Source organism: Sus scrofa, chromosome 7 (assembly GCF_000003025.6).
Source record: "Sus scrofa isolate TJ Tabasco breed Duroc chromosome 7, Sscrofa11.1, whole genome shotgun sequence".
NCBI classification, from domain to species: domain Eukaryota; kingdom Metazoa; phylum Chordata; class Mammalia; order Artiodactyla; family Suidae; genus Sus; species Sus scrofa.
The window spans coordinates 54,873,396-54,889,137 of record NC_010449.5 but is presented as its reverse complement, the minus strand read 5'-3'; the positions used below and the strand labels follow the sequence as shown (position 1 = coordinate 54,889,137).

The following is a 15,742-nucleotide window of genomic DNA, read 5'->3' as shown; positions in this document are numbered from 1 at the left end:
CATGCTCTCGCCCCTCTGCCACTCGTGGCAGGTAGTTAGGCTGGCGATGGGGGGACCTCGGCAAAAGAGGAAGGTGGTGGTGACCCCTTTCCTTTGGACTGTTTGACCTGGGGGGATAGATACATGGGGACAGGCAGGCAGAGAAGGGGCCTCAAAATGCTAGACTCCCCTGAACTCAGGTGCCCAGGGGCAGAGGGAAGGGTGGGGCCAGGTGCTTTACGACCTGGAGTGTAAATTAAAGAACATAGGTTCTGGTTGTGAAATGCTAGCAAACTGAGGATGTTTTATGTGAACTTCCACTTTGAAATGGAGTGGAGCACTGATCTGCTCCTCCTTTTCTGGACAGACAGGTGATGGAAACTCTAGGTAAGGAAACACCTGCGTCCAAGATGCTGCAGGGCTCACAGTGTGCTAGGCGGCTGCTCTGCTCCCTTTAGTCTCAGCAGAGGAGAAAGGAGGATAAGAAACTGTCATGACCACCTGAGCTGATGACAGGGGGGCCCTACTTTGAATGAGGGTGGGGTAGAGAGGAAGTAAAACAGTTTCACAGGGCTTGAGCTCCTAATTTTCCAATGGTTCAAAAGATCCCAGAGGGAAGACCCACAGTAAGACCTCGTTTTCATCACCTTCTTTCTGGAAATGTCTTCCCACAGTGTACTCAAGCCTGGGCATCAAGGTTCAGCCTTCACAACACCTCTCTTGACACTCCTCAGTGTCACCTTTGACTGCTTTCTGGCCCTTTCCTTGTGGTCGCTGCCCCTCCATTAATCTGGATGTTCACAGAGCAGCTACTAATAACCAGCTGGGAAGGGTAGCTGGGGCTAACTGCACTCCAGTCAGAAGCAGGCACTGACCTCTTCATTTTCATCCTCATCCTCTCGAAGAACCATGTCCAGGATGTTCCCTTTGATCTTGAAGTCTCGGGAGGTGCTGAGCTTTATGTGCTGCATCAGGTTCACCTGTGATAGGATCATGAACACAGGCACGTTTTCCTACCGACTGATGACTGAGCCTGCCCATGAAGGCCTAGGCCATCTCCAACAAACCCTGCAGTGCCTGCCTAAAGAGCCCCCCCCTTTTTTTTTTTTTTTTTTTTGGCCTTTTAGGGCTGTACCTGCGGCATATGGAAATTCCCAGACTAGGGGTCGAATTGGAGCTGCAGCTGCCAGCCTGCACCACAGCCACAGCAACACCAGATCTGAGCCACGTCTGCAACTTATGCAGCAGCTTGCAGCAATGCTGAATCCTCAGCCCACTGTGTGGCCAGGGATTGAACCGCATCCTCATGGATACTAGTTGGGTTCTTAACCAGCAGAGTCACAACAGAAACGCCAAAGGGCTAACTTTCTTTTCCATCAGTTTCCTTGCACGAATGGTAGGCTTCAGGCCATGAGATCAGAAACAGCGAAGAAACAGAACTAGGTTTTTTTTCCACTACAGTCATGCTGTTTCAGTTTGCCAGGTCCTTGCAAGAGGCAAATGCAATCGGTAGAAAACAACAAGAGTATGTTTACCTTGGATCTCTTAGAAAGGTGGATGAGAAATTTTTCATACTGTTCGATGGCAAAGATGAGATTAGGGATCGGCTTGGTTTCCCGAAGAACTCTGGCCTATAGAGCAAAGAAGAGAAGACCTAAATTTTGGGTTTAGGGATTTTTTGAAGTCCTCTGAACTGTCCATAGCAGATGTGGCTCACGGCTTTGGGGAAAAGCTAATCCATTCAAATGCAGTTTTACTTAAATATGAGTAATTAAGACTGTTCAGACAGTTTAACCATTAAGAGACCTACATGCCATTGGAGACAGCAACAAACCCTCCCATGTATATTTCCTAAGTATTACCTAGAGACTGGCTGAGGGAAGGACGATTTGTAGATACTTGGTTGCCTCTCTGACTTAACATTCTTACAGCAATGAGCTATTTCCCCTCTCTGGTCTCATATTCATCTTCACTGCCAGGATAATCTCTTTTCTCTCAACTTGAATTTTAATTTGTAGATCCCTTTTTAGGCATACAGACATGTTTATATTTATTTTTTTATAATATTTTTTTGCTTTTTAGGGCCACACCTGCAGCATAGGATGGTTCCCAGGCTAGCAGCTGAATCAGAGCTACAGCTGCTGGTCTACACCACAGCTCACAGCAATCTCGGATCCTTAGCCCAAGAGTGAGGCCAGGGATTGAACCTGCATCCTCATGGATACTAGTTAGATTTGTTTCCATTGAGCCACAGTGGGAACTCCTTTGGAGAGAACTCTATGTCTGAACATTTAGGTTTGTACTTTTTCATGTCTACATAGTATTCTATGGTAGAAATGTACTCCAAGTCCTTTCAGCCAGTCCTCTATTAGTGGGTATCTTAGTTTTCCCAGTATTTCACTTTTACTTACAACATTGCTAGGACTATTCTATACATACGTCTTTGCAAATTCTATACCCTAGAAGAGGAACTGTTGCATTAAAGTGTGTCTGCAGTACACCAGACAACCCACTTCCTGCAGCCGCCCAACCCTTCACACCCTGGCACGCACTCACTGTCCGTAAAACCACTTCTTCCCCAGTGGTCATCCCTAAGCTATCTCTATTTTTAAAGAAAGAGCTCAAGACTTTCTGATACTTCGTGAATAAAGCATATGTTTTTTCGTTCAGAGGAAAAAAGATGTGCCATCTGAACATAAATTCCATGAGCTAAGGAAGCAGCCATACAGAAATATTTTTTTCCCAGCTTTACTGAGATACAATTCACACACCATACAATTTACCCATTTACATTGTACAGTTCATTGAGAGAGTTGTACAACCATCACCATAATCAATTTTCGATCATTTTCACATCTCCCCCCTCAAAGAAACCCTGTACCCGTCCTGGCAGGCACCTTTGCAGTTTTTCCAACAACCCACTGCCACCCCACTCCCCAGTCTAGGCAACCACGAATCTGCCTTTTGAGATCTGCCTTCTCTGGACATTTGGTATAAATGGACCACATAGCCTGGGGCCTCTTTCCCGTAGCCCAGTCCCCTGCAGACTCCCGCAGTCACACCCGAGTGACCACCGGCAGCGGCTTACCACGGCCGAGGCACCCGCAGCGGCTTTCTCCTTCTTTTCTCCCGTATGTTTTAGGCTCTTACTCTTCTTGTTCTAAAGAAACAACAACAAATTCTCTCATTCCTGAAGATTTTTCTGCAGCCCGGTGGCAATTTTCTAGTAAGGTGACTACAAAGTCTGGGTGAAGAGACTGTCCTGCAGCAGATGCTGGAAGGTGGGGACATCCTGTGACACTCCATAATCCCCAGATAGTATCTTTGTAGTTTTTGTTGTTGGGAGGTTTACAGTCTTGCTCTTCGCATTGGCACATGAAAGTGAACCACTATTATATCAGCCAGCCCAGGGCACAGCGAGGCACAGAAGGGCTGGGAAAGTGGGGGCTGGCAAGGTGGTAGCAGGGATAGGGGTTTCCCTACTGGGGAGTTAGCTAAAGGGGTGCCTAGAGGAGAGGACGCTGGAGAGGCTGTTCCCGGAGCCATCCGTCCTACATGACAAGTGGTTATGTGCTCCAGGAGGGTTTAAAGGTCACAGGAACACTTGTTTCCCAGAGAATAAAGAGCTCCTAGAGAAAGGAACCAAGAGGTACAGGATTCTGATGAGGCAGAAGAGAACTGAGACATGAATCAGGAGAAACAGGGGAGAAAAACTACCCAAGTGTGAGGTACACAGAGAAGAACCTTCTTCCTGAAGGGGAGTTCTATGCTCTCAAAGAATGGAACATGTCAGGCTCCAAGTAAAAGAAAAATAGACTTGCAAATGGAGAAATTATTTTACTGGCGCCACATGAGAGGCAGGAACATGGTTCACACGGCATGTTCTGGAAAATAAGAAAATGCAGGAACCCCAGAGAGGCTGGTCTGAAGAAACCTATTCTTGGCCTTGGAAGGCAGGGTAGAGGGTAAAGACTTTTTAAAGGAGGGGCAGAGAAACAGCCATAGAACTGTGAACAAATGAGAAGTAAGCCGTCTTCCTAAAGGTTGTACCCAAGATGGGCCCTCACTGAAACTCACCAAATCAACCCCATCTACTGCCCATTTCTGCTGGTTCAGGCAGGACTAAACTGCAGCTAGGAGAGAAGCATCTCTTAAAGGTAGACAGTTTTGAGCAATGGCTTTCATTGCTTTCTTCCTATTAAGATCCGAGACTATGGGGAAAAAAGAAGGGGCTACGAGAGAATAAATAGATCTGAAAGATTGGCAAATGCAACCCAGACTTCTAGATAAAAGTTGGAGTTAATGGAACCATGGGCTCTCTAACAAAGAAAAAATGCCTGTGGATCAGCTGACTTGTCAAGTATGGCTCTAAGTATGGATAGAGAAGGGAAGAAATATCCAGGTTTTTGTGTAATACAGGAAAAAATAGTCTAGAAGGTGCCTGGTGATATGTAGAAGCAAATGCTTGAGACCTGGGTCGAACGCAAAACCCCAAAACCTTCCAACATTTTACATGTCAGCAAGAATCAAGTATGATCCTAGAGCAGAGGGGTTGGGTAACTACAACCTATAGGCCAAATCCAGCCAAACTGCTTGTTTTGAATGAAAAAAAGTTTGGGGAGTTCCCTGGTGGTGTAGTGGTTAGGACTTGGCACTTTCAATGCTGCAGCCGGGGTTCAATCCCTAGCTGAGCTCCCACATTACGCTGCTGTATGCCATGGCCCCCTCCTCTCCCCCAAAAGAAAACTGCTACTGAACACAGCCAAGCTCATTCATTTGTATACTGACCATGGCTACTTTCAACAACAGAGTTTAGTCATGACACCAACTATATGACCTGCAAAACCTAAACGCGCTTACCATCTAGCCCTTTGCAGAGAAAGTTTGCTGACCCCTGTTGCAGAGTCAAAGTACCCAGGTTTGGGTCACAACTTTGCCTCTTAATTTGCTATCTGTCCTTGGCTTTTTAAATAACTAACATTACCATTTGGCAGAACATTCCAAAGCTCAGTCTGGGAAACGCTGCTGTGAGACTACGTTCATCTTACTAGAAGAGGTGACAGGTAGAGACGCTTGCCTGGTGTTGTGTGAAGCACCATCCGTGCGTCACTTCATTCGTCCTCGCTATGCTCGCTGCGGCTTCACTCACATCCCCAAAGGATACCCGACGGCATGGATGTGGAATCATCCAGAAATAAACCAGCTCGCTGAACCCAAGCATGCTTGTTTCTTCCCGGCTCCAAGTGCAAACATCAAATGTGTTTTCTCTAAATCAAACTTTCATTTGTCTTATATATATAAAGATTTCCTCCTGCCTTGGCTTGTTCTCAAATGGGCACCTCTGGCTTATGGTAAACAGGGAACAAACTTCATGTATGCTCAGCTCAAGTGGCCTGGCCGTCGCCTGGGAATGTGAGGGGTCTGTTCTCACTTGAAGATACATTTTGATGCAGGCTCTGACTCACTTACCTGCATGTAGGAAATGAAAGAATAGCACAGAGGGGTCAGATGTGAACCTGAGAGCTTCACCTGCAGCAAAGGAGAAGGAAACCAATGTAATTGTAGGAATAAGATGTTTCCCCCATTCCTAGGAAAGGCATTCTCAACTCACCAGCTTTTCCATATTTTTCGGAATTCCTCCAGACCGCTGACACACCTGGAGATACTAATAAGAGGTTCCAAGATTGGCATGTCAACTTATATAAATGTCCCATGAAACCATAGGTAGGTGACTCTGAGCAAATGGAGTGTGACTTACTACTAAGGGGAGAGGGAAAATAAAACAAGCTACCATATTCACGGAAAATCCTAGACTTAAGGATTCCTCTTCTTCCTCCTCTAAGCTTCAAAAGCTTCCCAGACAGAAGGCGAAAAGGGCTCCTATTTCTGACTTGTGCAGTTTATTGCTTTAAACCAATGACTTTGCTATTTTTCCTTAAAAAAAAAAAAGGTGTCAATTTTGAAGGTTCTCAGTATTTCTACCACAGAAGCTTAATGGCCACACCACACAGCCAGAGCTACAGCTTTACAGAAATAGCTGCACTGCTGTTTGAGTATGTGGTGTAAGGTGGTCCAGCATCTTTCTTGGGTTGTCTGTGTCTAAGTATTTAATGCAAATCATCACTAGAGTCAGAACTAAATCACCAGGTTCTTAACACTCTTTGGATGTCTGTTGAAAATAAAATATTGCCAAGTACAAAGAAAGTTTCTGTTAATAGATTCTAAGAAGCAGTAACCTAAACTCAAGGGTACGTCTGCTTTGAATTTTTTAAAAATAAACTTACTCCCTGCCCTAGTTACCTGACCTGCAAGGCATAACACCTTCCTGTTAAAGGAACAAACACCTTTTCAGTGCCCAGACTGCTTTGAAATAGCCTAATTTTTTGTGCAACTGGAATCCAATTAAATTCTGATTAAATATCAAATTAAATCTGTAGTTTTTGTTTGCTTGTTTTGGTCTTTTTAGGATCATACCTGCAGCATATGGAAGTTCCCAGGCTAGGGGTCTGGGAACTGCAAATTGGAGCTGCAGCTGCCGGCTCATGCCGCAGCCACACCAGATCTCAGCCAGATCCTTAACTCACTGAGTGAGGCCAGGGATCGAACCCACATCCTCATGGATACTAGTCGGGTTCTTAACCTGAAGAGCCACCAACAGGAACTCCTCTATAGCTGCACTCTCAATTGGATGCCACATACTTAATATGCAAAGGAAATAAGGGCCTCTAAAAACAGATTTAGAATTATGCCATCAACTGTTTTTTCCAGGCCGGTGGAGACACCTGCCACCTCCTGATGGAACCATGACTTGCAGAGATGCAGGCGAGAGCTCAGCACAGGGGCTTTCTGCAGCAGTGGGTAGTGGCCTGCTAGGTGGGGCAGGATGGGGGTGATGACCAGTTCTCCAATACTCACGTATCTGACAAGTGCTGTGAGGATGGTGTACATCTTGCAAAGGTCCTTTAACAAGGTTTCCACACAGCTGCCCGATGGCAGAGCCGTCTGCACTAGCTCATGGAAAAAGGTAAGCAGAGTTCCCAGTTGTATGATGATGGCTTTCTCAATGGGATGACTTGGGAGAGTTGTCTGAGAAGAGGCCTCTTCTGAAGGGAAATGAAAATGGCACATTCAAACCCAAGTGGCCTTGTTTTCTAGTTCAGGTGAGATTTAGAAACCAACTGAACATCATTAACTAGGAATCCTGTAGGGAAAATGAGCAGGTAATTCGTCAGGCAGAATCTCTTCATAACTGTGTTGTCATAAGCCACACTGCCTCCTACTTCTTTCGTTCCTTTGGAAATCCAGCACCAACAAACCGATGAACACATAGAGCTCAGGGCCTCTGCCTTCATGTGGGCCTCCATGGCTTTGCTTCGATCACAATTCCTGGAACCACCCCCCCCCCGACTCATCTTACCTGGTGTGATTTCTTGGCTCACTTGTCCCTTAAGCTTGGTTATAAGCCAGTCCACTTCTTCTAGGACCTTCTCAGCTTGACTCAGAACAACTAGCTGTGAAAGAAAAAAAATGCCTGCCATGGCTCACTGCACCTGGCTGCTGGTATAATACAATAACCATGGCCACCTGCCATGGTTACAGGCCGCAGGATGTGAGCCACTGTAATTCACTCCACACAGGAAGTAAAATGCAAAGTATGACAAGGCTATTGCCCAAGGGTCCAAGATCAACACTTACACAGACTGTAGGGGCAGCTGTTCTCAAATTCACCATTGCAAAGTGGTTTGTTTTCTCCACTTCTACATCCTGGGGAAGGAAAGACAGGTGGGATGTCATGACAGTGAGGCTGTCCCCTGGCCTATTTCCCCAACTCAGGGGCTGTACTGAAGGCTCACGCTGGTACCTGGTCTATGTCTCCAAGATGCCCGTGGATATCCTGGGATAGGTCACGCAGCAGGGTGACAGGACTCTTACACAAAACATGGAGGCTGAAGAGCAAATTCATCAAGCCCTTGCAAAATGAGGCATCCTCTACGAGTAGGAAGGAAAGAAAATTAAGATGTTATAATCTAGTCAGTCTTTTAGAAGGTTGGGGAGCCTCACTGGAACATATAGCCAGTCACGTTTCAGGCGTGAGACCCCTGTGCTGCGCTGTGTCCACAAGCCCCCAAGAAGGGAGACACTTCCCCTTACTGCTATCACTCTCACTGCAACACTAGCACACAGGTCAAGAAACAGAACCCTACCAGCAGCCGGATCCCCCTCATCATCCTACCAAGGAAACAGTTATTCTGACTTGTAACCCCACACCTAGTTTTGTCTGATTTTGAACCTTATCTAAATGGAATTGCATAGCAAGTACTCTTTCTGCGTCTGTTGTTGTTTGGTCAACACTACGTCTGTGAGATTCCTCTGTTATGTGTTAGAGGACTCTGTTCACTTTCACTGCTGTGCAGTATTGCACTGTGACTACACAGCACAATTCCTTTATCCATTCTACTGTGGATAAACACCTGGGTTTAACTTTGCCTATGAGAAGGTGCTGCTGTGAGAATTCTTCCATCTACTTTTGCTGGGAGTGGAGGGGCTGGATCATATGCATATGCTTAATTTTAGCAGTCAGATGTTGCTGAACAATCTTCCAGAGTGTTATACCGACTCGCCCTTCCAGCAGCAGTGAATGAGAAGTTCAAGTGCACTATATTCTTTCCAACTCTTGGGTACTGGTATTGTGTGTTCTTTCATTTTGGCTGCTCTGGTGAAGGTATAATTTTCTAAACGCTGTTTGGTGGGAGTGACTTTATATAAAGCCTAAAAGGAAACACGCCAAGAAACTTACCCCAGCTGTTTTCCTTGCAAATCTTGGATGTCCAGGATAACATCTGCACAAACTAGAGATCATTTAGATATTATAGAAACATGTCAAAAGACAGATGGAGGTGCTGTCAGACTGAAAGAGCCCTAGGCTTTTCCAGGTCTAAGCAAATCATCCAGGCAACACATGCCTAGATCTACAGTGGTAATCTACTAAAAACAGGACAAAAGTCAATCCAAAATTATGAGAAGACTTGATACTTGTCTTAAATGCAGCCTATGACTGAATTTGCAATGTCTACGCCCTCACTAATGGCCAAAGGTCCTGTCTAGGCTCTTACCTCTGTGTTCCCTCTGCCCCTATCCAGTCTGGGGCTAAAGCACTTTTTTCCCTTTCCATGCCCCAGCTTCTGTGCAGTTGAGACATCTTTAAGGATAGTAAGCTGACAGAGATGGGCAAGAGAGTAAGATCCTGACCACAGAGATAGCTGAATTAACTTTCAGGAGCCAAGAAACCACAGGAGGTTAGAAGGAAGCAGGAAAGGAAAAGGAAAAAAGGCAACAATCAGAGTTCGGGTGGGCATAAGGTCTGGGACAATAGGTCCTGCACCGCCAGATGCACAATCGGCTTTCTGCTTCGGTGGTTCTTTGGCACGGGCTTTCAGCCACAGAGGCACTGCAGTGCAGTGATACTCAAGTGTAAAACGACCAGTGAAAATTCAGTTTTTGATCCGTTGGGGGAAAAGAAATTCAGAGTCTAACGAATTGAAAGTTCTCTGTGAACTTATATAAATAAAACAGGACACTGAACAAGCTTTTGTGTGAAGAGAGGTAGGGTTGGGAATAAGAATCTATATTCATATTGCTATACAGGAATAAAACAACTCTTTACATAAGAAACTAAAAGAAGGTATTTATTATTTGGGAGAAAAAGAACGGAACAGATGGAGAACACGAAAAGGAGGGAGACCATTTCCTATAAATCTTCTTATAATTTCTGGTTTCCAAATCATAGGACTTTTATTACCCATTCAAAATTAAATTAAAAAATCTTAGAGAGTTCCCACTGTGGTGCCACGGAATTGGCAGCGTCTCAGGAGCGCTGGAACACAGGTTTGATCTCTGGCCCAGCACAGTGGCTTAAGGATCTGGTGCTGCGAAAGCTATGCCTTAGGTTGCAACCATGGCTTAGATCTGATCCCTAGCCCAGGAACTCCATATGCCGTGAGGCAGCCAAAAAAGAATAGGAAAAAAAAATTTTTTTAATAGACTTACCTGAAGTTATGAGGAGTGGATGGTGAAAATTAAATTTAAAAAAATGTCCTGTTTATATTAGCCCTTCCAAATCTATTTTTCCTCAGATGTCCCTAAGTTCCAATTCTCTGTGTTTCTTTCCTAGCTCTGGGCCCCCTGCAGCAAAAGCAGCAACATGAAAGAATGCAGATGAAAGAAAAGTGGAGATATCTTGTTTCGATCTACGATGAAACAAGCAGAAAAGGGACTTTCTTTGGGCCACATGGAAAAAAAACTAGTCTGCTTTTCAGTGCTCGACACCATAACACACCAGGCTATGGTCTGGCTAACTCTTCCTAAAGCAAGAGCTCACACTCCAACTTGTCTCCTCACAGATCAGGAAGTAGCTGTCGAAGGACCACAAAGCCCTAGGCTCTCAAGGATACTCTTTATTATCCTATAGGGAAATTACTCCTGAATGGAACAGACCTACAAAATGTGGTCCCTCTCTCTCTCTTCTTTTTTGGCCACCCTATGGCATATGGAGTTCCTGGGCCGGGGATCAGAGCCAAGTCACAGGTGCGAATAGTACCGGATCCTTCAACCCACTGTGGCTGGGCCGGGCATAAAACCTGCATCCTGGCACTGCAGAGACACCGCCGATCCCACGGCGACACAGCAGGAAGGCTCATGTGGGTACATACTTTCTGTGTGGAAAGACCCATACACATGTACCTAAAACCTATCTTGGCAGAACTGACCCTGCTTTCTGACTTAGCACCTTTTGCTGAATCTCTCTCAAAGTCAGTACCTGCCACCATGATGAGAAAGCCAACTGCTGAATGTCAGCTATCTTGGTAATTAACATACTTTCACCTTAGAAAAGAAAGCACCAAGAATGGAGAAAAACACAGGTTAAGGCTGTTTTTGTTTTGCTTTTTTAGGGCTGCACCTGTGGCATATGGAGGGTCCCAGGTTAGGGGCTGAACTGGAACTGTAGCTGCTGACCTACACCACAGCTCACAGCAACACCCGATCCTTAGCCCACCGAGTGAGGCCAGGAATCGAACCTTTGTACTCACGGATGCCAGTCAGATTCGTTAACGGCTGAGCCACGACAAGAACTCCTGAAGTCTGGTTTTTCTTTTAGTTTTTTTGTTTTTTAGGGCTGTACCTGCGGCATATGGAGGGTCCCAGGCTAGGCGTGGAATCGGAGCTACACCACAGCCACAGCAATGCCAGATCTGAGCCATGTCTGCAACCTACACCGCAGCTCACAGCAATGCTGGATCCTTAACACACTGATTGAGGCCTGGGATCAAAACTGCATCCTCATGGATGCTAGTCGGGTTTGCTACCCACTGAGCCATAAGGGGAATTACAACAAAGGTTAAGGTTGAAGTGTGTAGAGATAAACAGGATTTTATTTTCTATAGTGTTTACTGTTTACCCTTGACAATGGCCAAACAAAAACTGTAATTATGTCACAGTAGAAACACTATGTAGGGAAGCATACATCTTATAGATCTTATATTAATTCAGGAGCATAACTGAATATATTATTTTAAATAAGTCAGAACTCGGAGTTTCTTGGTGGCTCAGCAGGTTAAAGATCTATCCCTAGCCTGAGAACTGCCATATGTGTGGCCAAAAAACAGCGAGGAGTTCCTGTTATGGCTCACTGGAAACAAATCTGACTAGTATCCATGAGGTTGCACATTTGCTCTCTGCCCTTGCTCAGTGGGTTAAGGATCTGCCGTTGCCGTGAGCTGTGGTGTAGGTCGAAGAGGAGGCTCAGATCCCGTGCTGCCGTGGTGTAGGCTGGCGGCTGCAGCTCTGATCCGACCCCTAGCCTGGGAACTTATATATACTGCAGGTTTGGCACCAAAAAGACAAAAAAAAAAAAAAAAAAAAAAGCCAAACTTCAAGAGGACATTTAGGTATATACTTTAAGACATAGCACTTCCTGCCTTCTGAGGGATGCGAGGTGGGACTGAATGAGTGGTAGTCTTACCTGAGGGGAGGAGGGCTCCAGTAGCTTGGACAAGCTGGAGAGAACAGTGACTAGTAGGAAGGCTTCTTTGCTATTAAAGTCTTCCTCCTGGCTGCTGAGTATGTTTAACAAGGCCCTCTGAGAAAGGAAAAGCATATACAGAAACATTACCAGACATGTTACTAGCAGGAAGTAGAGACACTTAGCAGAGAGTCCTAACGCTGGGACAGAAAGGATTCAAAAAATACCAAAAATCCAAGAGGATAAAATCGGAAAATAAACTTAGATTGAACAGGTAGTTTCCTATCCTATTTTGGATGGTAAATCTGAGCTTTCTCCTGAAAGCTATGGACTCGTTCTCCTCCAATCCACTGCCAAATGTACATCAGGAATGAACAGTGCACCCAGGATGGGGTAGTTCCGAAAGTCCTGAAGCCCATCCACTGAGCCCAGGGTTAGACCACGTCCCAGTGCTGGCGTTCCCCACACACCTTCCCTGTTTTCCTTTTCTCTGTTCCTCTCCTACCACCTCATACACTCTCTATTTTGTCTGTCGATCTCTTCCCACTATAGTGTAAGCTCTGTGAGGGTAGGGTTTTCTCTCTTATTCCCTGCTGTATCTCCAGCACCTGGAACAGTCGCTGGCACATAATGGGAACTTTAAAATTATTTATTAAAGATATTTTCTGTGGTAAAAGATCCGGAGAGTGTGACAACCAGTGGTTAGAAATTAAATAGGCTTCCTTGCCCAGGCTTTATGCAATCTGGCTGACAAGGACAAATTATAGTTCATACTTCAATGGGCTCCTGGTTACCTCTTAATATCAACTCAGTGATTCTCAGAGGCAAGGAGCACTGCAGATTGGGGTGGCCTCGTAGACATCCTGCCTGGTATCCTTTTAAATGCATCATCTTTCATTCTAAGAGTTCCGTCTGGCTGCCTGGATGATGATCCAGAAGACCCCAGTCCTACCTGCTCACTGCTGGCCCTGCTGCAGCTCCTTTCCAAGGACCCTCACCTGAAACTGCCGGATCTGGAATGCTGCTCTCTGAGTGATGCTGACTTCCACCTCTTCTTCCTCCTTATCTGAGGCATCTAAGAAAGGAAAAGAACTCTATCTTCTTTGAAATGGGTTTTTTTAAATTGCCTGTTCATAGCTAAAATTTTAGAAGACCAGAAAAGTCTGAAGACAAACTTAATTATATTCCTAACATTCTGCAATTTCTTAATATTGTACTCCATTTTCTAGTAACTGTGGTTAAATGTAATCCAGTTAAGTGCCAACTCTAAATCCACTAGATGTCACTCCTTAGCAACATTAGGATTGTTCTCAGGTGTCCTCTGGTAGGTTAACAAACAGAATCAACAGTTTTGTTTAAGGTGTTCCCGTTGTGGCTCAGTGGAAACAAATCTGACTAGTATCCATGAGGATACAGGTTTGATTCCCAGCCTCACTCAGTGGGTTAAGGATCTGGCATTGCCATGAGCTGTGGTGTAGGTTGCAGATGCAGCTCTGATCCTGCGTGGCTATGGCTGTGATATAGGTCAGCAGCTATAGCTCTGATTCGACCCCTAGCCTGGGAACTTCCACACCACAGGTGTGGCCCAAAACACAGACAGACAGACAGACAGACACACACACACACACGATTTGGTTATGAAAGAGAAACTCAGCTCAAGCCAATGTATCAACATTGAAATGCCCACCCAGAGCCCTGAGGAAATGATGAATCTGGGGCTGGTAGAACTGCAGCACGACACTGAATATCTTCTGCAAACCCTCCAAGCACAGCAGTGAGATACTCTTTCCTTTCTCTTTCTTCCCTAACTCTTCCACTGAAGTAGGAATTGAAGTGTATCTCCAAAGCAAGACCCTGGGAAAAAACAATATTTTTAAAGTCAGGTTTACTGAGGTACAATTTACATACACTGAAATTCTGATTCTGTAGATGTATGGGTCTAAGAATTCTGACTACCCTACACAGCTGTACACTCATTCCCACAATCAAGATACTTCCATCATCCCCAAAGTTCCCTCATGCTCCTTTGCAGTCAATTCTTTCCCCGTGGTTTTCTAAGCAACCACTGATCTGTTTCCTGTCCCTATGGTTTTACTGTTTACAAAGTACATAAAAGTGGTATCATTCATTATGCAGCCTTCAGAGCCTGGCTTTGCTCACGGCATATGCTTTTGAGACTCATCTATGTTGCTGGGTATGTTCTAATTGGACCCGTTTTATTGCTGAGTAGGGATATACCTCAGCTCACCCATTCACCAATTTATCCATCAAAAGACTCTTTGGCTGTTTCCAAATTCAGCTATTACAGATAAAGCTGCCATATACAAACCTTTATGTGGATATCTGCTTGCATTCTTTCTGGGTAAAAACCTAAGAGTGGAACAAGTGTATCGGGTGGTAGGTGTGTGCTTGACTTTTTTCAAAAGCGGATGCATCATTTTACATTTCCACCAACACTGCCTAAGAGTTCAGACTCCTCCACACCCATGAGAACACCTGGCATGGTGAGTATTTTTTTTTTTTTTTTTTTTTGTCTTTTTGCCTTTTCTAGGACCGCTTCCGCAGCATATGGCGATTCCCAGGATAGGAGAATAATCAGAGCCACCAGCCTACACCAGAGCCACAGCAACGCAGGATCCAAGCAAGCCGCGTCTGCAACCTACACCACAGCTCATTGCAACGCCGGATCCTGAACCCACTGAGCGAGGCCAGGGATCGAACCCGCAACCTCATGGTTCCTAGTCAGATTCGTTAACCACTGTGCCACGACAGGAACTCCTGGTATTTTTGTTTCAGCATATTAATGGGGTGTTAGTGATATCTCATTGTGATTTTGATTTGCATTTACCTAAAGATTATGTTGATCATCCTTTTCTGTTTTTGTTTTTTTTTTCCTTTTTAGGGCCACACCCTCGGCATATGGAGGTTCCCAGGCTAGGGGTCTAATCGGAGCTGTAGCCACCGGCCTATGCCCGAGCCACAACAACGCCAGATCTGAGCCATGTCTTCAACCTGCACCATGGCTCACGGCAATGCTGGATTCTTACCCACAGAGCAAGGCTAGGGATTGAACCCGCAACCTCATGGTTCCCAGTGAGGTTCATTTCCACTGCGCCACGATAGGAACTCATCATCCTTTTGTGCCCACCTGCGCATCTTTGGTAAAGTGTCTGTTCAAATATTTTACCCATTTTTTATTTCAGTTGTTTTCTTAACAAGTTAGAAATTTCTTTATATACTATGGTTACCAGGCTATCATCGGGTACCAAGGTAATTACATCAGCCTCCTCATAAAACGAGTGGGGACTGTTCCCTCCTCCCTTCTCTCTTTTCTGGGAAAGTCTGTGTAATTGGTAATACTTACTAAAACATTTGGTATAATTCACCAGTGGAGGGAAAATTTTAAATCACAAATGCAATTTCTTTAATAGAGATATGATTACTCAGGCTACCTATTTCTTCTTGAGTAGGCTTTAAAGAAATTTGTCCATTTAAGTTATCAAGTGTACTGGCATAAAGTTAACATTCTGATATCATGAATTTTTCACATTTGTAGAATCAGTAGTGATGTCCCCTCTTCCTCATATACCCAATATTTATAATTTGTATCTTCTCTCTTTTCCTGAACAGTCTGGAAAAGGTTTAAGTTTATTGATCTATGAACCAGCTTTTGCTCTGATTCATTTTCTCTACTGTTTTCTGTTTTTATTTTCAACGATTCCACTTTGCCTTTATTATTTCCTT

General features: G+C 44.8%; 1 protein-coding gene across 1 annotated transcript in view; it reads right to left on the bottom strand.

The window, feature by feature from the left end:
- FANCI (Fanconi anemia complementation group I) overlaps window positions 1-15,742 on the bottom strand; it is a 78,969-nt gene that overhangs the window by 855 nt on the left and 62,372 nt on the right. Inside the window, exons 25-37 of the mRNA XM_001926870.6 lie at window positions 13,686-13,852; window positions 12,997-13,073; window positions 11,999-12,115; window positions 8,777-8,828; window positions 7,841-7,968; window positions 7,675-7,743; window positions 7,397-7,490; window positions 6,895-7,082; window positions 5,591-5,644; window positions 5,449-5,508; window positions 3,068-3,139; window positions 1,515-1,610; window positions 855-959 (exon numbers count right to left, since the gene is read on the bottom strand). Coding sequence (XP_001926905.3) covers window positions 855-959; window positions 1,515-1,610; window positions 3,068-3,139; window positions 5,449-5,508; window positions 5,591-5,644; window positions 6,895-7,082; window positions 7,397-7,490; window positions 7,675-7,743; window positions 7,841-7,968; window positions 8,777-8,828; window positions 11,999-12,115; window positions 12,997-13,073; window positions 13,686-13,852 — 1,279 coding nt within the window. The remainder of the gene's footprint in view (window positions 1-854; window positions 960-1,514; window positions 1,611-3,067; window positions 3,140-5,448; window positions 5,509-5,590; window positions 5,645-6,894; window positions 7,083-7,396; window positions 7,491-7,674; window positions 7,744-7,840; window positions 7,969-8,776; window positions 8,829-11,998; window positions 12,116-12,996; window positions 13,074-13,685; window positions 13,853-15,742) is intronic.